At 55.3% G+C, this 24635-nt stretch overlaps 2 protein-coding genes across 2 annotated transcripts; both read right to left on the reverse strand.

Moving 5' to 3' along the window:
• Positions 1-340: 340 nt before the first annotated feature.
• LOC135406375 (olfactory receptor 14J1-like) lies at positions 341-976 on the reverse strand. The gene has a single exon (XM_064640777.1). The coding sequence runs from the start codon at positions 974-976 to the stop codon at positions 341-343; it is 636 nt and encodes a 211-aa protein (XP_064496847.1).
• An 8046-nt stretch (positions 977-9022) lies between these two features.
• On the reverse strand, positions 9023-11662 carry LOC135405293 (zinc finger protein 664-like). Its single transcript, XM_064639960.1, has 2 exons — positions 11007-11662; positions 9023-10818 (listed from the first exon to the last, which is right to left on the reverse strand). The coding sequence occupies exons 1-2, from the start codon at positions 11143-11145 to the stop codon at positions 9644-9646; spliced, it is 1314 nt and encodes a 437-aa protein (XP_064496030.1). The 5' UTR covers positions 11146-11662; the 3' UTR covers positions 9023-9643.
• Positions 11663-24635: the final 12973 nt, after the last annotated feature.

Genomic DNA, 24635 nt, shown 5'->3' on the forward strand with positions numbered 1-24635 from the left:
GCAGCTCTGCAAAGACCAAGCCCTGCTGCTCCCTGGCAGTGCTGCTGGGCTGGGATTATTGTCCCCTTCCCGTTTGCAAATACCCCCTGTCCTGCAGTGTGCTGTCCTCTGGGAACATCTGAGAAGAAGGGTCTTGGACAAAGAAGGCACTGCAGGGTCCTTTATTTTGTTTAAATACTTAGAGAGAACAATTCATCATTTATACTTCTCTGGGTAAAATTCAATGGGTAGACAGTAAATTAAAAGGCAGATGCATAATAATATTTCATTGCACAGAAAATATTACTGCAAGAAGAACCCGATGACCTCCACGAAAAATGTGAACAGGAAGGCTGGGCCATTAAGGAGTCCCCTTCTGAATGCTACACACCAGAAACTGACTCTTTGTTGCTCCTGAAAAGCATCCAGTCATCATTTTTCTTATGGAATCCTTGAGCTCCTGGTTCCTGAGGCTGTAGATGAAGGGGTTCACTGCTTGAGGCACCACAGAATACAGAACAGACAGGGCCAGATCCAGGGATGGGGAGGAGATGGAGGGGGGCTTCAGGTAGGCAAATGTGCCAGTGCTGACAAACAGGGAGACCACGGCCAGGTGAGGGAGGCACGTGGAAAAGGCTTTGTGCCGTCCCTGCTCAGAGGGGATCCTCAGCACAGCCCTGAAGATCTGCACATAGGAGAAAACAATGAAAATGAAACAACCAAACACTAAACAGGCAGTAACCCCAATGAGGCCAAGTTCCCTGAGGTAGCCTGAGTGTGAGCAGGAGAGCTTGAGGATGTGTGGGATTTCACAGAAGAACTGGCCCAGGGCATTGCCCTGGCACAGGGGCAGGGAAAATGTATTGGCTGTGTGCAGCAGAGCAGTGAGAAAGCCAGTGGCCCAGGCAGCTGCTGCCATGTGGGCACAAGCTCTGCTGCCCAGGAGGGTCCTGTAGTGCAGGGGTTTGCAGATGGCAACGTAGCGGTCGTAGCACATGACAGTGAGGAGGGAAAAGTCTGCAAACATGAAGAACAGAAAGAAAAAACCCTGTGCGGCACATCCCATGTAGGAGATGGTTGTGGTGTCCCAGAGGGAATTGTGCATGGCTTTGGGGACAGTGGTGCAGATGCAGCCCAGGTCTGTGAGGGAGAGGTTGAGCAGGAAGAAGCCCATGGGGGTGTGCAGGTGGTGGTCGCAGGCTACGGCGCTGAGGATGAGGCCGTTGGCCAGGAGGGCAGCCAGGGAGATGGCCAGGAAGAGCCAGAAGTGCAGGAGCTGCAGCTCCCACCTGTCTGCCAATGCCAGGAGGAGGAACTGGGACATGGAGCTGCTGTTGCACATTTTCTGCCTCTGGGTATTTGTTTCCAACACAGGAGAAGAAGACAGTAAGAGGCCAGTTAGCGTGGACTTATCTAAACAAAGTCAAAGCCGTATCCCACAGACACTCCCCATGTCACACACAGACAGCCTTTTGATCTGCTCAGAGATCTTCCTTCAGCTCCAATGCTGGGTCCCTACTCAACAGCATTTTCACTGTCATAGCATCACTGTGCTATAGGGGTTTCACATCACAAGGAGATGTTATGGGACAGGTTTCCATCCTGGAGCGGAATTCACAGCTTGGAAGGAAACCTCAGGGAGACAGCCAAGTGTCCTTATGATGGCATTTGATTTAAGGGGACTCAGCTCCTTCCCCAGCACCACAGGCTGTACTGGTAGGGGTCATATTCCATTTGCAGGTGCAAAAAGGACAGCTCAGACTCGTCCTGATGGGTCCAGCAGAGGTGATGCTGGTGCTGTCCACAGGCAGAGCAGTGGCTGAAAGCACATTAGGAAGCTCAGACAGACCGAGCACTCGCAGTTCAGATGTCTCAGGGACTTGGCAAAATTAATACTTTCTTAATGATTTCTTCTTCCCATTCCTCAAGAGTAGGAAACTGGAAACAGTCTCAGGAAATTTCTTTAACCTTATAAAAATCTTTGTCTTGGAAATATTCTGGGAAGGAGCTGAAATTCTGAGCATGTCCTCCTCCTCTACACTCCACATGCTCTCAGAGTTGCACTTACAGAATCTGTAGTTGGTGGGCAGTGCCAGTTTTACCAGATGACTCCAAAACCTGCAGTCCCATTGCCCTGCATGAACAGACTTCCTGTGCCAAGGTCTGTTAAAAATTCTCCCCCAGTGAGGTCGCAACATCTTTCTACGTCTGACAGCCTTTAACTTCTCTCTGCCTCACTCCCCTGCCCTGGGTGCTGCAGGCAGTGCCCTCAGCCCTGCTGGGCTGTGCAGAGGAGCTGCTCCTGGGCAGAGCTGTCTCTTTGAAGCTCTTCTTGCTTGCCAGGAGCTCCCTGTGTGCCAGGAGCCCGGCCCAGCTCAGCAGCACAGCAACAGCCCCAGGCATTTCATGACCCTCGGGGGGTTTGGTGTTGTTTACATGAGACTCAGTCCCTGAGAGGAAGTTCAAACAGCTTTTCAACAAGTCAAAGTGAGATTGAAACACTGAAGTTTCTTGTAGTGCTAATGAGTCTCACTGAGGGACACAACTGAGAACGTGTCCCCAGGTTCCAGTTAGAGCAGAAATCTGCAGACAGTGATGCCAAGGATGGACAAGCAAGGGAAAGGTGGCTCTGATGCTGAAGAAACCTTGACTTGTTTCCTTATTCCAGCAGGCCAATCCCTGACCCCCAGCCCCTGGCAAGGCAGATCCTGTCCCTGCCTCATTCCTCAGGGCTCTTCCTGGGGCACTGGGATGTGGGATGTGCAATGGCAAGGGCAGGACCATGGGGTGGCACTTGACAGGCTGCTGAGCAGCTGCCAGCTCCCTTGTCCCACAGAGTCTTTGGAAATGGAGGGATTAAGGACACAGGACAGGTTGTGGGGACCAGTTGCAGGGCATGGTCAGGGCTTTGGGGTGGTTGTGACCCCAGGGCAGGACCCGGCACTTGGCCTTGTTGAACCTCCTCCAAGTGGCCTGGGCCCATGGATCCAGCCTGTCCAGATCCCTCTGCAGAGCCTTCCTGCCCTCCAGCACATCAACACTCCCCCCAGCTTGGTGTGCCCTGGGAACTGCCTGAGGCTGCACTCGATGCCCTTGTGCAGATCCTTGAGAAAGAGATTGAAGTGCCCTGAGCCCAGTGCTGAGCCCTGGGAACACCCCTGGCTGGAACTCCATTGCCCACCACTCCTTGGGCCTGGCCATCCACACAGATGTTTGCCCAGTGAACAGATGCTGCAGAAGGTGTTTGATAAAGGTCCTGTAAGCCCAGAATATTGGAATGAGAGCAGATTTAGCTCTGTACAACAGACCATTTAATTAATTTTCTCTCTTTTCCTCCCTCTGTGGACGGAGGAAGGACTCACACAATCTGTGATTTACTGTGTGCAAAGGGCAAATATGGACAGAATGCGGGGCAGGGAGTGTTTGGAGGATCTTGGGATGTGTGCTTGACACAGAAGGGGTTTGCCATTGGTCTAAGACTATCTACTGTGCAAAGTGGACTTCAGTGCAGGCCATGTGGACTTAATATACAGCAGGGGAAGGATTTCTGGGTTTTTATTGAGCTGTGCCTTCCTCTGCTTTTGTTTGCTGGCAATAAATGAACATCCCTCTGTGTCTCAGGCAGCTCTTTCTCCAAGCCAAGCAGGTGGGAGTTGGTGCCAAGGAGCTGAAACCTGCAGGTCCAGCCTTGAGTGGAGGGAGCTCAGATTTGCCCAAGGTTGCTTTGAGTGCCAGGGGTTTGATGAGGGAATGGTGGGGTGGGGATAGGGATAAAGTCTGATGGATTCTCAGACATAGAGGGTGTTGATTTTCTTATCTATTCAGACAATTAAGAATTGCCCAGGATCAATATCGACTGGGGATTGCTGATATTAATGTTTAAGCAGGAAAAAAAGTAAACGGGACATAAAAAAGGAAATGTTTTCTCATTGTTTCTTTAATACAATATATTCACTTGGAATGCGCTTCTGAGATCTGTCTAATTAACCAAAAAGGAAATGAAGACTTAGAAGTAAATTATTCCCAGGGGTTTGTCTGGTTAAGATGCCATCTCTGAGAAGAGAGTGTGGAGGAATGAGCAGACAAGGAGACCATCCCTGGGAGTGGGGAAGCAGGAACTCAGAGTCACTGGTTCCAGGTGGCAAATGGACTGTGGGATGTTTCTGGGAGAGCCCCTAAAGGGTGTGCTGGTTTCAGGGGGAGTACAGTTAAATTTCTTCCCCGTGACTGGTGCAGGGCTGTGTTTTGGTTTGTGTTGAACACAGGGTTGATAATCACAGAAGGACAGAATAGGCTGAGTTGGAAGGGACCCACAAGGATCATCCAGTCCAACCCTTAGCCCTGCACAGGACCATCCCCAAGGGTCACACCATGAGCCTGAGAGGATCATCCAAACACTTCCCGAGCTCTGTCAGCCTTGGTGCTGTGCCCACTGCCCTGGGGAGCCTGGTCAGTGCCCAACCACCCTCTGGGGGAAGAATCTTTGTCTAAGACCCAACCTGACCCTGCCCTGACACAACTTCAGGCCATTCCCTCAGTCCCGTCCCTGGTCCCCCCAGAGCAGAGCTCAGGGCCTGCCCCTCCTCTGCCCCTCCCCAGGAAGTTGGACCTGCACTGAGGTCTCCCCTCAGTCTCCTCTTCTCCAGCTGAACACACCAAGTGCCCTCAGTGTCCTCACACGCCTTCCCCCCAAGGCCCTTCCCCATCTTCCTTGCCCTCCTTTGGATACTCTCCAATGGCTCAATCTCTCCCTTCCATTGTGTCCCCCCAAACTGCCCCAATGGGGCAGGTGAGGCCGCCCCAGGGCAGAGCAGAGCGGGACAATCCCCTCCCTGGCCCGGCCGGCCATGCTGGGCCTGATGCCCCCAGGACAGGCTTGGCCCTCCTGGCTGCCAGGGCACTGCTGACTCAGGGCCAACTGGCCACCCACCAGCACCCCCAGGGCCCTTTCCCGGCACTGCTTTCCAGCCTCTCCTTCCCAGTCTGTCCGTCCAGGCGGGGTTGCCCCATCCCAGGGCAGAATCCGGCACTTCCCCCTGGTGAAGTTCTCAGGGCTCCTAAAGAGCCGGGAGGTCACGGGATGTCAAAGAGCCCCACGGAGCTAAAGGGACCCTTGGGACACTGTGGAACCTCCTGGAATCAAGGGGCCTTTGTGACATGTGGGACCTCATGGAATCAGAGGAACCCTGTGGAATATCATGGAATCAAGGGGCACCTGTGACACTGCAGGGTCTCCTGCTCCAGAAGGAACCCTGGGACACTGTAGGATCTCATGGAACCAAGGTGCCATTGTGACACAGCATGGCTGCAGGGAATCAGGGCTCCAGAGTAAAAGTCCACGGCCTCATGGAAAAAATGAATCCTGGGACACTGTGGAACCTCATGGAAACAAGGGGCCATTGTGACACTACAGGGCCTCATGGAGCCAAAGGAACCCTGGGACTTTTTGGATCCTTATGGAGTCAAGGGCCAATTGTGACACTGCAGAGCCTCATGGAACTAAAGGAATTGTGGAGAACATCCCAGTAACCAGGGAACACTGGGACATGCAGTTCCCAGTGGAACCAAAGGAGCTCCAAGACATTCTGGAATTCATGGAACCAAGGGCTCATTGTGACACTCCAGGGCCTCATGGAAGCAAAGGAAAACTGGGACACTGTGGATACTCGTGGAACCAAGGTGCCATTTGACATGTGGGCCCTCATGAAAGCACAGGAACCCAGAAACATTTTGGAAGCTCAGGGAACCAAGGGGCCATTGTTACACTGTGGAACCTCAGAGAATCAAGGGCTCAGTCTGACAGTGCAGGGCCTCATGGAGCCATAGGAATCCAGGGACACTGTGGAACCTCATGGAATGAAGGGGCCAGTGTGACACTGCAGAACCTCATGGAACAGTGGGAACAAGGAGACACTGCAGAACCTTGTGGAAACAAGGGGCCTTTGTGACACTGAGCAACCACCTGGAATCAAGTGGCCCTTGGGACACTGCAGGGCCTCATGGAACAAAAATGCCCTTGGAGACTGTGGAACCTCACGGTGTCAAGGGTCCATTGTGACATGTCAGGGCCACATGGAACTGATGGAAACCTGGAACAGGGCAGAACCTCCTGGAATCAAGGGGCCATTGTGACATGTGGGGCCTCATGGAACAAAAGGAATCCTGGGCAACTACAGAAACACTTGGAAGCAAGTGGCCACTGGGACACGTGGGGCCTCATGGAATCAAGAGGCCATTGTGACACTGCAGGGCCTCATGGAACCAAAGGGGCTTGTGCTGGGCTGTCACAGGCCAGGGCAGGGGCAGCTGGAGAGCCCCTGGCCCAGCCCTGAGTCACGGGCTGAGCCATCAGCTCCTGCTGAGAGAAGGGACCTCACAGGCAACATTGGGGCAGTTTGGGGGGACACAATGGAAGGGAGAGATTGAGCCATTAGAGAGTGTCCAAAGGAGGGCAAGGAAGATGGGGAAGGGCCTTGGGGGGAAGGCGTGTGAGGACACTGAGGGCACTTGGTGTGTTCAGCTGGAGAAGAGGAGACTGAGGGGAGACCTGTGGAGGGGCAGGCCCTGAGCTCTGCTCTGGGGGGACCAGGGACTGAACCTCAGGGAATGGCCTGAAGTTGTGTTAGGTTGGATTTTAGACAAAGATTCTTCCCCCAGAGGGTGGTTGGGCACTGACCAGGCTCCCCAGGGCAGTGGGCACAGCACCAAGGCTGACAGAGCTCAAGAAGTGTTTGGATGATCCTCTCAGGATCATGATGTGACCCTTGGGGATGGTCCTGTGCAGGGTAGGAATTGGACTGGAGGATCCTTGTGGGTTGTGGTAGTTTGGTCTAGGCCTTTCTTGATGACCAGTTTGTAACCAAGGAAGTGCCCAGATTTACCCAGTATTCCCTATGATTTTTACATAAGCCAGGCTATAAGAAGAAAGGAGGAGAGGCCTTTGCTCTCTTTCCTTCCGGTGGCTTTGGAGGTGCAGGTTCCCTGCTGTTGAGTCTGTCGTGCTGGGAGTGAGGCCTGGTGAGGCCTTGCTGACCTTGGGAGGTGGAGGTTGCCGGCAGTTGCTCCAGTGTGACTCTCCATTGTCCCAAGGAGAGTGGTAAGATATTCTTTGCTAATTCTTTTAGTTGCTAGATCTTGGGCTATTGATCGGGATATATATATATTTTATTTTGGTTTTGTTCCTTTTTTCCCTACCCCTTCCCTTTCCCTTTTCCTTGTGAAATTCTATATATATATTTCAGTTGTATATAACTGTAACAGTTCATTTGGATACATGTCCGGAATAAAGACGAGGGCCAGAAATATTCAAACACACAAAATATCTTTTATTACGGTGAGAATAATAATAATAATAAACTTAGCAAAGTGAATCAAGAACTAAAAAGGATACAAAATAACCATCTTATTGTGTGGCCTTAAAAACAAATACTACGAACAGCATTAATATTGTATTAACTAGTGAAAAGGAGGGATAGTAAAGGGATACCAAACAAGGGATCTTAACACAATATTATGGATAACTATTAACATGATATTAGTTAGTAAAAAGGGAAATTAAAGGGAAACACTATGACAATATTCAATAATGAAAGGGGAATTAAAGTGACACTAAAGGGATATTAAAAAGTATGATCTCTCAGTTGATTCCTGTCAATAACCTGTGCTTACCCACACAGACAGGCCAGGGCTGTCAGGATCTGCAGCAGCTGGTCGGTGCCCGTGCTTAGCGGGCGTCCCCGCGGAGCGACACAGTCTCGGTGGTAGGATGAGGATCGCTCAACTCAGCAGCTCTGACACCCCATTTTATCAGTTCCACATTACACCACGTAGGGCCAGTACCCAGTATAAGGTGATGCCTGAATGGCAGCCAAACCCCCCTGATCATCACCTCATGGCAACAGTCTGTGCCTGCCCCACTTGTAGGGCAAGGGGCCAGCGACCCCTGCCCACATCATCTTCCTCCCATCATCATCTTTCTCACCCCTATGTATGACCTCTACCACTGTGTTTCAAGGGTAGATGTATCTATCTTGCAATATGTAGCAGAACCAAGGAAGAACTCAGCTCTGATAATAGGGGATATCAAGCTGACTTGCTAAAAAGCACAATGGACCTTCCAATTCGCTTGTGCCATGAAGTTACATTGTACCATACTCCAGCTGGTTTCACATCCTAATATGATCCCGTTCTCACGCCTCTGTGCTCCATTGATCATCTAATTCAAAAGTAGCCCCCTTACAGCAGGGGCTGCAGGAGGGACAGGGGAAGCAGGGCCCATTGCTGCGGCTGGATTTGCTCCCCTGTAGCGAGCATATAAGGCCATCGTTATTTCCTTCCATGCAGCCCAGTTTTTAAATGCCTCCAACGCCTCCAGAACTCGCTTTTTTGATGAGTCCGTTTCCAATTCCTCGCCAAGATCGTATCTGATGGGTTCCGGTTGATGGAAGTGCCGGTTCATTTGTGATGATCCAATTTAAGAGCGCCAACGGTTTATTTTCTGCTACGTCCTTGTCCAGCGTTTTTAAGAATTGGCTGACAGCTTCAGCTTCTTCTTTAATTTCTGGGGAACACCTCCCCTCGTGGGTGGGAATACATCCCTCCCATCCTAATAGGTCACCTCTTGTTTGCTGAAGCCGGATTTTTCTTCTTTTCTCCTTTTTTGTCCTCTTTCCCTTTTTGTCCTGTTTCTGCAGAGGTGACTGATGCGCACGATTTGTCGAAGAGCTCTTCCTTTTTCCTTGGAATTCCATCAGGACAGATGCCATGGCAAGATGTCCCAAGGCCTTTGGCCTCTGGTTACCGACGCCTGTTGAATGTCCCGATTGGGGCGGCCATTTAGAGCATTTGTCTTGCACGAACCCAGTCGACACGGGGGTGCAGTAACCCAATGAGCTTTATTAAGATCAACACAAGCTTATACAGACACTTCAAACGGTGACATGGGACCTCCTCAAGCACTCCCATCCGAGCACTTCACTGCGCACGTGCGACAGAGACCGAAGGACTCTGAGTCCCAGGATGCCCTTTGGCATTCTTCCTGGAATCTGAACTGCTATGGGATTGAGCCACTTTGAGGGGACACATTGATCCCGCTCGACTTTTGGGGTGCAGAGCTGGGAGAGACTGGAATGTTAATGGTCCATGGCTCCAACACTCTCCAGCTGCAGAAGCAGCGGGGGCTTTGCTGCCCAGGGGCAAAGGAACCACCCGGGGAAGGGGGGAGAACATCCACCCCTGGAGGGGACAGGCTGGGCTTGGAGCCAGAGAGAAGAAGTGTTATTTTTATGGTTTTATATCACTATAGACAGGAGCCAAAACTGCCCCAAACCTACTCTACAGGGAAACAAAACTGATCTAAAGTGAACCCTACATATATAGATAGATAGATAGATAGATAGATAGATAGATAAAGTAACTCTAATCTTCCCCAAGGGATCAGTTAACAAGACCCTGGGTCACCCTCACTGTCAGAGGGGTCGGGACAGGGGCTGGACACAGGGGTCACCAGGTGTGTGCCCAGCATGGATCACCTGGAACAAGGGTCACCAGGTCTGTGCCCAACGTGGGTTCCTGTGGATCACCCAACGGGGGTCCTTCAATGGCTGATGGAGTTGCAGCAGCAGCCGAAGCTCTTCCTGCAGTCGGGGCACTCGAGGCGCTTCTCTTACCGGTGGGTCTGTTGATGTTTGGTCAAGGTACAGCTCTGGGCAAAGCTCTTCCCACACTCCCCACACTTGTAGGGCCTCTCCCCGGTGTGGATGCGTCGGTGGGTGACAAGGGAAGAGTTCTGGCTGAAGCTCTTCCCACAGTCGGTGCAGCGGAAGGGCCTCTCATCTGTGTGTGTCCGCTGGTGCAGGAGGAGATTGGAGCTGGTCCGAAACCTCTTCCCACATTCCAAGCACTTGTGGGGCCGCTCCCCAGTGTGAATGCGCCGGTGGGTGACAAGGGCGGAGCTCTGCTTGAAGCCCTTCCCGCAGTCGGTGCAGCGGAAGGGCCTCTCATCCGTGTGCGTCCGCTGGTGCAGGAGGAGATGTGAGCTGGTCTGAAATCTCTTCCCACATTCCAAGCACTTGTAGGGCCGTTCTCCGGTGTGGATGCGTTGGTGGACGAGGAGGCTGGAGCTCGTCCTGAAGCTCTTCCCACACTCCCCACACGTGTAGGGCTGCTCTCTGGTGTGGATGCGCTGGTGGCTGCGGAGGGTAGAGATGTCACTGAAGCTCTTCCCACATTCCCCACATGTGTAGGGCCGTTCTCCAGTGTGGACACGACGGTGGTTGCGTAGGTTGGAGCTGCAGTTGAAGCTCTTCCCACATTCCCCACACGTGTAGGGCCGTTCCCCGGTGTGGATGTGCTGGTGGGTGAGGAGGGTGGAGCTGTCCCTGAAGTTCTTCCCACATTCCCCACACGTGTAGGGCCGTTCCCCAGTGTGGATGCGCTTGTGTCGGACTAGGTTGGAGCTGCACTTGAAGCTCTTCCCACATTCCCCACACGTGTAGGGCCGCTCCCCAGTGTGGATGTGCTGGTGGGTGAGGAGGGTGGTGCTGGCCTTGAAGCTCTTACCACAGTCCAAGCACCTGAAGGGCTTCTCCCTGCTGGGAGGCTGCTCAAGGACCACCAGCTCAGAGCTCCCCCTCAAGCTCTGGCCGCCTTCCCGGCACAGGCTGGCTCTTTCCTCCTCAGAGCACCCTGGGCTGGCTTTGGAGCCCCTCCTGTGGGGGGATCTCCGGCCCTTTTCCTCCCCACTGCCTTCCTGCGCCGGGGAGCCCTTCAAAACGGCCTCTCCCACCAGGCTCTGCCGGGGGGATTTGTCCTCCGGGCTCTCCGTCCTCAGCTCGGGGCCTGGGGCAGGAAGCAAGAAGGACAGGCAGGGGATTTGCCTCCGGCCCACAGGGAAGGCCAAGGACATCCCCCCAACTCTGGCCCCGGCAGGACGGCGGCACCAGCGGGGTTGTCCTGCAGCCGGGGCCATGCTCGGCTGACAGAGCCAGCACAACACCCGCCCAAAGGGACACTGACTGCCTCCTCACCTGCCTGGGGGGCCCAAGGCACCTTCCTCTTCCTCCCAGCCTCCTTCATCTGGCCAAGCTTTGGGAAGGAGAAATCCTGATGGGGGGGAAAACAAGGGCTGAGCACGTTGGCTTGGGGGTTCCTCCTGCCCAAGTCCATCTCTAGAACACATCGGGCATCCTGTGACCATAAAAACCTCCAAAACACCAGGATTCAGCCCAGAAAAACCCAAACAATCAAAATTCAGGCAAAAGCTCCTCAGAAATAGTGAGAAAACTCCTGCCTGTCCAAACTGCAAAAAGTTGAGATTCAGCTAAAAAGTACTCTAAAATATGAAGATTAGCCCCAAAAAAACTCTCCCAGGAGTTCCCCCTCTCTGGGCTCTCCCCTCTGGGGTTCAGAGGGTCTCCCCTGTCTGCGATGCTGGGGGTCCCATTTAGGGATGCTGGGAGTGTTGGGAGTCCCAAGGGTCCCTTCTCCTCTGACTCTCACCTTCAGGGTGCCACGTTCCCAGACATTCCCCCTCTCCAGGTTCTCCACCTTGCTGTCCTGGGGATCCCAGGGGTCCCCACTGTCCTACTGTGCTGCTCTGAACCAGCAGAGTAGTTGGAGAACAGCTGGTGGTAAAGTGTGGTCTGTGCCAAGTGTTTTAGGGCTCTTTGGTCCAAAGAAATGTCTGTGCCCTGAAAACATTGGATCCAGCAGCCCCAGTACCCCAGAGGAAGTTGGGAGCTCAGGGGGGCCACCCCCCTTTGCCAACCCCCCTGTGCCCAAAGACTCCCATGGGACTGTCAGACTGTCCAGACCACCTCCCCTTTTCCACCCTTCTCCCTGTTCCTTCCACTTTCCATGGTCCCCTCAATTCCCAGCCTGTCCAGGATCACTTCTGGGGTCCCAACCCCCACTTTTTTCCTCCCTCTCTCACATCATCCCCCCACTCCCCAGCCCCCTCATGCCCAGTTTGGGGGTCCCACCCTCCCCTTTCCCCACTCTTCTGACCTCTCCCACCCATTTCCCATCATTGCCCAAACCTCACTGCCCCTCCCCCTCCACTTTTGGTGGGTACCCTCCTCTCCCACTCAGTTTGGGGTCCCACCACCCCTTCTGTCCCCTCTGACCCCCCTTTTCCCACCGACCTCCCCCTTCCCATCCCCTGCTCATCCGAGAGCTCCTCGCCCGCAGCTGGGGGGGCTCCCAGCACCACCAGTGCCCAGACAAGTCTGCTGACCCATCCCTGTCCAGTTCCAGCAACTGCTCGGCTCCAAGAGGCGCTGGGAGCAGAAGGCAGCCCCCCGTGTCCGTGCGGCTCCGCCTTCGCCGCCTCTTTGTGCCGGGAATTCCGCCGTGCTCCAGCCGCGGCAGCGCCGGGCGGGGAAGGCGCAGGGGCCGGGCGGGGCCCCCGGTTCCCCCGGGCGGTCCCTCGGGCCTTTCCCTGCCCGGGAGGGCGAGCGGCCCCCGCAGCCCCCGCTCCCTCGGGCCGTTCCAGCCCTCGTGGGCAGCGAGGGGCGCTGGATGGTCCCTACGAACCCCCTGCCCTCAGTCCCTCCTGGGCTGGCACATCTCCCAGCCTGTGTCACGGCACCGGCTGCTGCCAAGGGACGGCCCTGCTGCAGTTTGCACTTAAACCCAACAAACTGGGGCGGGGGGGTAGCCCTGGAAACCAGGGCTTTGCTCCCACAGCTCTGCGGGGGCTTCCCATGGGCTCTCAACCTCCTCTGGGCGTCCCCTGGTCTGGTGTGGGCTCCTCCTGGGCTGCAGCTCTGCTCCATCCTGTACTCACCCAGAGCTCCAGCTGGTTCCGTAGGGCAGCGATCCCCTGGCCCCTGCCAGTGCAGGCACCTCGCCAGGGCTGTTCCTCAAGCTTATCTGTCCCCCTGCCAGCCTGGGACTCCTTCTCCAAACCACCAATCCAAGTGTGCCAAACGCCCTGGTTGGTCAGTGCTGGCTGGGGCAGCGGGCACTCGCTGAGGGGATGAGAAAACTGCACCCGGGGCTGGGCTGAAAGAGGCTTCAGCACCACTTCTGATGGCCCAGGGGCAGCATCTGGCTTCTCCCAAACAGAGAGAGGGCACTTGTTCCTCTGCAGGGAGTCAAGGGCAGGAGGGTGACTCCTGCTGCATGGATGGAATGGCAGAGGAGCCCTTGGGTCCCCAGGATGGACCAGCACTTGGAGATACAAACTGCCCTGGGGCTCAGGATACAGCTGCCAGCACAGATTTCCCTGCAAAGTCTGAAGGGAGTCGAGCTCTGCAGAGGAGATTGTGCCCCATGGATGTGGCAGTGGTTGCAGGGGGGGGATGGCAGCAGCTCCAGCTCCATGGCACTTCCTGGGGGGAGCTCAGCCCGGGGGGGACGGGCAGGGACCTGATGGGGATGGACAGGGCCCAGCAGGGACAGCCAGGGCCTGCAGGGGAAGGCACAGGGACAACCTGGCCCCCCACACTGCCAGGGCTGTCTCTGCTCCTCCTTGCAGGCTCCGTGGCCAGGCACAGTTGGTGTTCCTGGGTGCCCACCATCTCAGCACTTGCAGCCGCTCAAATCAGCGCCCGCAGCTCTGCAGCAAAGCCCCAGCTCACCTGGCACACAGGGGATGGACACAGCACCTGCTCGGGGATGGGCACACACAGCTTTGTGCCTTCCCCACCACGGGGCTCTCCTTCCTCAGCAGCACCTCTGCCTTGCACTTATTCTCAGCCTCACCTCAGGGACAGCTCTGGGCTCACCTCCGCGCCACTTCTCAGCCTCACCTCAGGGCCTGGGCTCAAGGACAGGAACCTGCAGGGAGGGGACATCAGGTGCAAGCTGAGGGCTGCCTGCCTGCACTGGCCTGGGGGCTTCTTTCTCCTTCTACAACCAGCCCAGAACTCAGCCTGCTTTTCTAACACCACACATTTACAGACTAACCTTGCAGATAGATATGGACAGACATCTCTATCCCCCTGGGGATGGAGCCTCAAGCATGTGCTGCCACAGGAATGGCAATCAGAGAATCACAGAATCAGCCACGTTGGAAAAGACCTCCGAGATCATCAAGTCCAACCCTGGATCCAACCCCGCTGTGCTTCCCAGACCATGGCACTGAGGCCACATCCACTCTCACCTTCAACACCTCCAGGGACGGGGACTCCACCCCCTCCCTGCCCAGCCCATTCCAAGGCCTCATTACTCTCTCAGCAAAAAACTCCTTCCCAATATCCAACCTAAACCTCCCCTGGCACAGCTCCAGACCCAGCCCTCTTGTCCTACTGCTGCTTCCTGGCAGAACAGCCCCACCCCCACCTGGCTACACCCTCCTGGCAGGGACTTGCAGAGAGTCAGGAGGTCTCCCCTGAGCCTCCTCTTCTCCAGCCTCAACACCCCCAGCTCCCTCAGCCTCTCCTCACACCACTTGTGCTCCAGAGCCCTCCTGCCTTCCAGCACATCAACACACCCCCAGCTTGGTGTCAGCTGCACATTTGCTGATGAAATGCCTGGTTCTGCAGCAGCTGCAGATGCTCAAGGGGCAGCAGGACCAAGTCAGGGGCCTGGAGGGTCCTGGGGGGCTTTGGGGTCTGGGAGGGTCCTGGGGGAGCTGGGGAGGGGCTTTGGGGATTGGGGGTACAGACCAGGACAGACCAGCACAGACCAGGACAGACCAAGACAGACCAAGACAGACCAGTACCTCCTCACTGCTCCCCAGATCTCTCCTAGAGCTGGGCCACGTTGTCGGGGACACCTGAGCCCCCCCAGTGCCCTCCCAGTACAGCCCAGTGCCCCCAGTACAGCCCACTGTGTTCCTGTCCCAGGGTGCCGGGTGATCCCTCTTTGGGGGGGTTGGGCGAACAGGGGGAGATTTGGAGGGATTTGGGGGGAGTTGGATGGGGATTTGGGGTCTTTTGGGTGCATTTAGGGAGTTAAAAGGCATTTTGGGGCATCAAAGGGATCAGTGGGGGGAGGGGATTAAAGGGAAAAGGGGGGTTAGAGGACATTTGAGGGGGTTGATGGGGCCTGGGCGGGGAGAGGAGGGGCAGCACCACAAGCAGGTGAGTCTTGAGACCCTCCTGGTGTTCCCAAAACTCTCTTAGTGTTTCCAATTGCCCCTTTGACACCCTGAGACCCCCCTGGTGTCTCCAGTGTCCACAGGGCCTCCCCACGGCCCCAGTTCCCCCCCTGACACCCCCAGTTCCACTGTCCCCAAACCCCATCCCTGATGTCCCCAACCCTCCATCTCACCCCAGGAGCCCCTCCTGGACCCTCTGACCACAAAAACGCCCCCCCCCCACGCTCACAGAAAGGCCAAGGGCATCTGGGGACACACTGGGGACAGTTGGGGAGCTTTGGGGGGGCACTGGGGGATTACTGGGGGATACTGGGACACACTGGGGGGAACCAGGGGGCACTGGGAGGGACTGGGGGGTTACTGAGGGACACTGGGAGGGCACTGGGAGGGACTGGGGAGTTACTGGGGGATTACCAGAACACACGGGGGGACAATGGCAGGTTACTGGGCCATACTGGGGGTTACTGGGTGCACACTGGAGGATCACTGGGCGCACACTGGAGCATTACTGGGCCATACTGGGGGGCACTGGAGGTCACTGGGACACACTGGCTGGTCACTGAGGGGGTTACTGAGCCGTAATGAGGGTCACTGGGATATACTGGGGGCACTGGGATCCCCTTACCCGGATGTGCTACATCTCCCCCCCGCACTTTGGGAGGCACCCCCAGGACCCCTCCCCTCGGGGCTGGGAGATCCCCTGAACCCCACTGCTGAGCTTTAAGGGGCCCCCGGACCCCCGTCCCTGTGGGGTCTCTGTGTGCTGAGTGTTGGGGGTCTCTGGGGTTCGGGGGGGTCACTGGGATCCCCTTTCCCTGGGGTCGGTTCGCCAGCCCGGCCGGAGCGCTGTGGCGGGAAAAGTAATGGCGGCTCGCGCAGAGCCTCATGGGAGTTGCAGTTCCCTCTTGAGGACTCCGCCGGCGCGCCTGCGCAGTGCAGCCAGGGCCTTGGTAGAGCCCCCCCTCGCGCGGGTTCCAGCCCCCGCGCTCTGCCCCTCGGGAACCCCCGAACCCCTCGGCTAAACCCTCCCCAGCCCTCCAGCCTTTCCACCCACAGCCGCGCTCCCCGCAGCCCCCGAGGGGATCCCCAGAGCCCCGCTCTCCCGCAGGCCCCGCCAGCTCACAGTGCAGCACGGAGCCAGCGCCATCTTTGCTTCCCGGAAGCAACCACGGCGCTCTGCGCGCGCACCGCCTTCACAGAGCACCCCCCCCTTTTCCGCCGCGGCCCCGCCCTCCGCCCGCCCGCCCTCAGGAGTGTTCGCACGGGCGGGGCCGCAGCGCCCTCAGCCCGAACGGAACCTGCTTTTACCTCATGGAATCTTTGATCTCTGTTAGCCAAGCCCCTCTTTCCTTCCCCAGTTGTCTTGTCCCTTTGGGGAGGGGGGTCATGGCGGCCCTTTGCACTTGAGTGGACTGAGATTTCTACCACAAAGGGCCAGTCCCCTTTCCCAGGGGCAGCTTCTTCCAACAGAACCCTTCCTGGGGGTGTGTGGAGATTCCTGCCTTGGCTGGGGACCCCCCAAGGTCACTGCTGGAGGTTGAGAGCAGAGATCTCCCCCCGAGAGTTGGTCTGGGGGAGTTCCATCTGTCTCTAATTAAGAATTATTGCTTTGGTGCCAACTTGAGTAGAATTGCTTCAACAATTGCTTTAGTGTAGAGCTCTGTCCTGTCTTCTCCTGTACTCCTGGTAGTTTTAGTGTTTCTCTTGTGCAGTAATTAATTGTGATGAAGATCTTTTGTCTGATCATTTATATCCCTAAATGACTCATTTGTATCAATAGATCTGATTTGCCATCATTAAAACCTGGGGGACAAAAGTGTTTCAGTCACAGCTCTGTAATTCCTCTAAACTGAAAGTGTTGGGATGATCCAAGGCTGGGATTGGATCCAGCAGCCCCCAGCACCCCACAGGAAGTTGGGAGCTCAGGGGGCCACCCCCCTTTCCCAGCCCCCCCTGTGCCCAAAGACCCCCATAGGACCATCTGACCCACCAGACCACCCTCCCTTTTCCACCCTTCTCTCTGTTCCTTCCACTTTTCCATGGTCCTCTCAATCCCCACCCCACCTCCAGATTACTCTGGGGGTCCCAACCCCCATTTTTCCCTCCTCTCACATCTTCCACATCATCCCCCCAATCCCCAGCTCCCTCCAACTCAGTTTGGGGTCCCAGCACCCCAAAAAAAAGGGGTTAGGTGGGATCCTGGGTGGGCTCTGACTATGTTTGGGGGGTTCTCCAGGGCCTGTGGGGAGATTTAGGGGGGTCCCAGCACTTTTTGGGGTGAGCTGGGTGCCTTTTAAGGGGCAGGTGCCCCACCAAGACCCTCCCAGAGGGGTTGACACAGGGGGAACAAAGGGAGGTCCCCATTCCAGATCCATCCCGGGGCCAGTTCTGCCCCCCCCAAACTCGGCTCCACTCCTTGGGATCCCCCCAAGCCCCTCCCCCACTGCCCCCCAATAACCAGGACTGGGGAGAACTGGGAAGCTGTACTGGGATCACTGGGAGCAGCTGGGCAGAGGCAGAGTGACAGCAGGGGAGGGGGGACACACGACCCCCCCAAAATCCTCACGGGGACGGGGGGGGGTCCAGGCTGGGCCCGAGGCCCCGGGGAGGGGCTGCAGCCGCCGGCAGCTCAGGAGCTCTGTGGGGAGAGAAAAGGGGGTGACACCGGGGTGGGGGGACAGGGGGGACACCGGGATACACCGAGACCCCAACTGGATCCAGTGGGACCAGAACTGGGGAACAGGGATCATACTGGGAGCACCTGGCAGCACGTTGGAGGCAACTGGGATATACTGGGAGTGACTGGAACCACGCTGGGGGCAACTGGGATCATACTGGGAGCAACTGGGCCCCACAGTGAAGGTGACTGGGCTCATACTGGGAGTGACTGGGAGCATTCTGAGGGCAGTTGGGACCATGTTGGCGCAACTGGGATATACTGGGAGCAAGTGGGATCACGCTGGAAGTGACTGGGATCATACTGGGAGTGACTAGGACCCCACTGGGGGTGACTGGGAGTGGCTGTGAGCAACTGGGATCATGCTGGAAGCTACTGGGAGCATTCAGGAGTGAGTGGGACCACACTGGGGGCAACTGGGATATACTGGGAGAGACCGGGAGTGACTGGGATCATACTGGGACTGCCTGGGAGTGTACTGGGACTGACTGGGAGCATGCTGAGGTCAGCTGGGATATACTGGGAGACTGGGAGTGACAAGGATCCTACTGGGAGGGACTGGAACTATAGTGGGGTGACTGGGAGCAAGTGGGACCATGCAGGGGGTAACTTGGATCCTACTAGGAGAGACTGGGATCATACTGGGACTGACTGGGAGCATGTTGGAGGCAACTGGGATATACTGGGAGTGGCTGTGAGTGACTGGGATTATACTGGGAGTGATTGAACCATAGTAGGGGTGAAGGGGAGCAACTGGAACCACGCTGGGGGCAACTGGGATCCTACTGGGAGCAGCTGGGCCCCTGCTGGGGTCATACTGGGATCATACTGGGAGTGACTGCAATAATACTGGGGGTGAGTGAGAGGGATCAAACTGGCTTTGTACTGGAAGTGTCTGGAAGTTACTGGGATCATACTGGGGGTGACTGGATTCATACTGGGATCATACTGGGAGCAACTGGGACCATGCAGGGGGCAAATGGCATCCTCCAGGGAGTGACTGGGAGTGACTGGGGCCAGACTGGACTCAGACTGGGAGTCCCTGAGAGGGAAAGGAACCATCCTGGGTGAGGGGCTGGGAGCAACTGGGACCACCTTGGGGGCAACTGGGATCCTATTGGGAGTGACTGGGAGTGACTGGGATCATAGTGGGAGTGACCAGCACCATACTGGAATCACAGTGGGAGTGACTGTAAGGGACCAGGATCAAACTGGGAGTGACTGAAACTACGCAGGGGGGAACTGGGAGCCAGTGAGGCCATGCTGGAAGCCAACTGGGAACATACTTGGGGCAACTGGGATCATGCTGGAAGCAACTGGGAGTAACTGGGAGTGACAGGGTGCATGCTGGAGGCAACTGGCATAAACTGGGAGTGAGTGGGATCATCCTGATGGAAACTGGAACCATCCTGGGGCAAGTGGAAGTAACTGGGTATGACTACGAGCATGCTGAGAGCAACTGGGATATACTGGGAGTGTCTGCAACCATCCTGGGGGTGACTGGGACCACATGGGGAGCGACTTGGACCATGCTGGGGGCAACTGGGAGCAACTGGGAGTGACTGGATCTACAGTGGGGCAACTGGGATTGACTGGGACCATGCTGGGGGAAGACTGGGATCATACTTGGATTGACTGGATCTATGCTGGAGGCAACTGGGACAAACTGGGACCATGCAGGGGGCAACTGCAATCGTACAGGGATCATACTGGGACCATACTGGGATCAGACCAGGATCATACTGTGAGCGACTGGGTCTGTGCTAGGGGCAACTGGGAGCAACTGGGATCAAACTGGGAGGAACTGGGAGGTACTGGGACCCTGCTAGGGGCAACTGGGAGCAACTGGGATCCCACTGGGAGGAAGTAGGAGCAACTGGGACCATGCTGGGCACAACTGGGATCATATTGGGAGCAACTGGGCCCACAGTGAAGGTGGCTGGAGTCATACTGGGAGTGACTGGGAGCATTCTGAGGGCAGCTGGGACCATGCTGGCACAACCCATCACTGGTTGCCAAAGTCATCCCATACCTAAAATAAACCTGAAACTCTGCTTTTCAGTTAACCTGCTGCCTTGCAGTCAAATTTTCAGACAACGCAATTACAAACAACAAGAAGAGGATCAAACTGCATTCAGCAGGTGTTTTTTGGAAAAAATCCTAAAATTTCCTGGTGTTGCCCATCAAAACAGCTGTTTAAATTACACTTTTATGAATCCCAAAAATCCAATGGGATTGAACAAGCTCTTGGGAGAAGACAACCTGCTGGCATATCTAAATTGTCTTTGGATTTGCTGCAACATTAGAAAACAGACATTAACATGGAACTGGCAAAATCAGCATGAAAAATCCAATGGACTAATATGGGAGTTGGTTGTTGTGAGGAGAACAAAGTTTCTTGGTCTTCAGCTGATATTGCCAAAATGACAAATTTAAGTATCAACAACAGTATCTCAGATGTACTTTGGAGCTCAAGCCACCCATCAAAGTGTTTACTGGCAACAAAGGGAACGCTAATCCTGATTTTCAATCAGAGAGTTTATTCATTGTTCTAACTAAACATACTTGGAGTTATGTTTGGCCTTAATAGTGCTAAAAAGCAATACAGATCCTCTGCCAGTAAAATAAGGGACTGGGAAAAACACTGTGACCACTTCTCTCCCCACACCACCAAACACAAGAGACCCATGTGTGGGCTTGTGTAGGTTGCACTGACAAATATTAATTAGGTGTTTTACTCAGAGAGTCTCTTCACTGGGTAGCAAAATAAATCTTCTGGGAGGAAAATTGTGATTTTCCACAGAAATTATTGTTGTCGGGTTCCAGTGACAATGCCTAATTAACATCCATTTATATCCCAACCATTACTGACCTTTCACTGGACTTTGTTAACTACTGAGACAAATACTCAAGACCTTTGTGTTCTTTTTTCACCTTTTAAAATTAGTTTACAACAGAAGGAGCTGCAAAAACATCCTACAGTTTTCTTCGAACACTTTAAAGTCGAAAAAAAGACTACGAAATTACAAGACAAATCTTAAAACTTTTTCTTCATCCTCTTTTCAGGCAGGCCAAGATCACAACAGTTGTAAAGTGTTCTGCCGTGTGTTCCCTCATCATTTCTTACTTGGTCATCTTGACCTTGTTTATCTGTCCGTCTGCACACACCTTTGGCAGCAACCCTGCAGCAACCCCACAGCCCAAAGGAGACAGAACACTCTTCATCAGCAGAATCCATCCCCAGAGGGAATTGCCCTCCCACCCTCCCACCTTCTGTATTGGACACAGAGACTGGTTTTCTTGCTCCTGCCCTGCCTTGCCACAACTTGGCACGGCAGGAGTTAGCTGGTGAAATCAGAGCAGGGAAGTCCTCAGATGGCAACACTGAAACTGCCCAGGAGGATGTCAGCAGAGCCTGCCTTACATGACATTGTGTGCAACCGCTCATGGGATGAGCTTCTACACACGGAAACAACCACAGGCACAGGTGTACACACGTCCAAAGGTACAGGGCAGTGCCCAGGGAGGCTCCTGCACAGCTTCACACTGAAATACCTGTGTGCATATACCCACCTGTACAAACGCTGCACCAAACACAGCCGTGTATCCCTGCACACTGAAGGACAGCGTTCAAGGCCAGGGGGAACGAGGCTCCGAGCCTTCCACTGCAGGTGTTGGGGGGTTGGAACTGGATGATCTTCAAGGTCCCTTCCCACTCGCCCCATCCCGCGGTTCTGTGACACACGCCCCTGGCCCAGGGACACCCCGCGGTGCCCCCCGCCCAGCCGTGTCCCCACACACGGACACAGCCCGTGCACAGGGCCCGTCCCGCGGCCCCCCCCGCCGCTCCCGCGGGGAGCAGGACGCGCTCTCCCGGCGGCGATCCCGGAGCTCCCGCCCCCGGCGCTGCCTGGCAGCGGGTGCCGGGGCCCTTCGGGCCGCTCGGGAGCGCGGCTGTTCCGCACACGGAGGCGCTTTTCTCCCTCAGCACGTCCCGTGGAACAACTGCTGGGCTTGCACCGCCTGTGCCAGGGGTAGAACCGTCCCCGTAAGGTCACTTGGTCTGATCTGTCACAAACGCCGTGAAAACGTGGAACAGAAGCGTTCTCACAGCAGTGACTGTCCCCCTGGACTCAGCACTGGGGAGGCCACACGTCAAGTTCTGTGTCCAGTTCTGGAGCCCTCAGTTTAGGAAGGACATTGAGGTGCTGCAGCAGGTCCAGAGAAGAGCAACAGAGCTGGTGAAGGATCTGCAGTGCATGTCCTGTGAGGAGCGGCTGAGGGAGCTGGGGGGGTTAAGCTGCAGAAAAGGAGGCTCAGGGGAGACCTTGTCACTCTCTACAAGCACCTTAAAGGAGGTTGTAGCCAGAGGGGATCGGCCTCTTCTCCCAGGCAACAAGTGACAGGACAACAGGACACAGTCTTAAGCTGCGCCAGGGGAGGTTTCGGGTGGATATGAGGAGGAATTTCTTCACTGAAAGCGTGATTAGACGTGGGAATGGACTGCCCAGGGAGGGGGGCGAGTCACTGTCCTTGGAGGTGTTTAGGAAACAACTGGATGTGGCCCTTGGTGCCATGGTCTGGTTGACACGGTGGTGTTGGGTCATAGGTTGGACTTGATGATCTCAGAGGTCTTTTCCAACCTAATTAATTCTGTGATTCTGTGAACTGGGATATACTGGGAACAAGTGGGATCAGGCGGGAGGTGACTGGGATCATACTGGGAGCAACTAGGACCCACCTGGGGGTGAGTGGAAGTGGCTGTGAGCAACTGGGATCGTGCTGGAAGCTACTGGGAGCAATTGGAAGCAAGTGGGACCACACTGGGGGCAAGTGGAGAGACCAGGAGTGACTGGGATCATACTGGGACTGACTGGGAGCATACTGGGACTGACTGGGAGCATACTGAGACTGACTGGGAGCAGGCTGAGGTCAACTGGGACATACTGGAAGAGACTGGGAGTGACAGGGATCATACTGGGAGCTACTGGAGTCATAGTAGGGGTGACTGGGAGCAACTGGAACCACGCTGGGGAAGTGAGATCATACTGGGAACAGGAGGGCCTGTGCTGGGGTCATCCTGGGATCATACTGGGGGTGACTGAACTCATCCTGGGATCATACTGGGAGCATAAAGGGTGCAACTGGAAGTGACTGGAAGTGCAATGGGGCAACTGGGATTGACTGGGACCATGCTGGGGGAAGACTGGGATCATACTTGGATTGACAGGGTCTATGCTGGAGGCAACTGGGAGCAACTGGGACCATGCAGGGGGAACTGGGATCATACTGGGATCATACTGGGATCCCCACAGACCCCCAAGCACCCCCTAAACCCACTCAAAGCCCACCCAGGACCCCACCCAACCCCTTTTCTGGGGGACTTCTCTGGGCACTGGTGGTGCTGGGAGCCCCCCCGGCTGCAGGCGAGGAGCTCTCGGGTGAGTGGGGGGTGGGAATGGGGAGGTCGGTGGGAAAAGGGGGGTCAGAGGGGGTAAAGGGGTGGTGGGACCCCAGACTGAGTGAGAGGGGAGTGGGACTCCCCAAAAGTGGAGGAGGAGGGATCTGAGGTTTGGGAGATGATGGGAAAGGGGTGGGAGAGGTCAGAAGAGTGGGGAGAAACGAGGGTGGGACCCCCAAACTGAGCATGAGGGGGCTGGGGAGTGGGGGATGATGGGGAGGGGGTGGGAGAGTGTGGGACCAAGTGGAGTCACTTTGCACCTGCACTGAGTTAATGGGAATCCAAAGAGTTGTTCTGGTTCCCAAAGCTTTTACACTTCCTCCCAGTAATGATTCAGTGGGATTGACTCCCAAAGCAGAAATTAAAACTGTATCCTTGACTGTCTTTGGTGTTGTTCTTCCGGCTCTCAGTGACTCCTGTCTGTGCCAGTGTGCCAACCTGCCGGGGGGAAGATGCTGCGCTCCAACGCAGAGGGAGCGTCCCTGAAAGGCTGCAACTCTGAGGACCCCTCAGGCCTTCAAGCTAATCTGGAAGGTGAGAAGCTTTTGCCTTGTCAATCTGTGCCAACTGAAGCCTGTGTTTGTCCATTTCCATGGCCCAGAAAAGGTCCAGCTGTGGTTTGTCCAACCCTGAGAAGGGCCCACAAGGGCTGCACTGAGTCTGTGACCATCTCAGCCCCAAATCCCCTTGTCCTCCTCCAATCCACACAGCTCTGAGGCAGCACCAGTGTGGAGCTGCTGTGTTTCTGCCTGGTTTTCCTCACAGAACTCCTTTCTGTGTGTGTTCCAGGTGCCAGCCTGAAAGGAGTGGCCATGGAGGGCAGTCAGATGACAGGAATTAACCTGAGAAACGCCAAACTAAAGAACTGTAACCTCAGGGGAGCAACGTTGGCAGGAACTGATTTGGAAGTGAGTTGGGATTCATTTTCCATCCTATTCCTTTCTCTCCTCTAGTCAGCTGGGAATTTGGGGGATTGCTGGCTTTTGGCTGACCTCTCCAGCTTCAGAGTACAATGGAGTTCAGGTAAATGTACTTCCAGTAAAGCTTTGAACAGAGTTCTGGGTGCATTCCATTGACACTTCTTTTTCTTTTCCCCTTCCAAATTGTGACCTATCAGGTTGTGACCTGCAGGAAGCCAATTTGAGGGGCTCTGATGTGAAAGGAGCCATCTTTGAAGAGATGCTGACCCCCTTGCACATGTCCCAGAGCGTCAGATAGGGAAGAGAACACACAGAAGAGGAAGGAATCCAAACATTTGTTGTGATTTTCTTCACCTCCTCCCCTTCCTGAGTCAGAAGGAATGGTTATTAGACAACTTCCATTTGCAGTAGTGCCTTAGTAGACTCTTTCTGATCACTTTTGGGGAGGGAATTTTTGTTTCAGAAGTGGAGAGTTTCTCCCTTTGTGAAGAGAGTGAGGAAGTGGGCTGGTTCTGAAACCAGAAAGTGGGGCTGGTTTGGGGGGGAGAGTTT

Source organism: Pseudopipra pipra, chromosome W, assembly GCF_036250125.1.
Source record: "Pseudopipra pipra isolate bDixPip1 chromosome W, bDixPip1.hap1, whole genome shotgun sequence".
Lineage (NCBI taxonomy): Eukaryota > Metazoa > Chordata > Aves > Passeriformes > Pipridae > Pseudopipra > Pseudopipra pipra.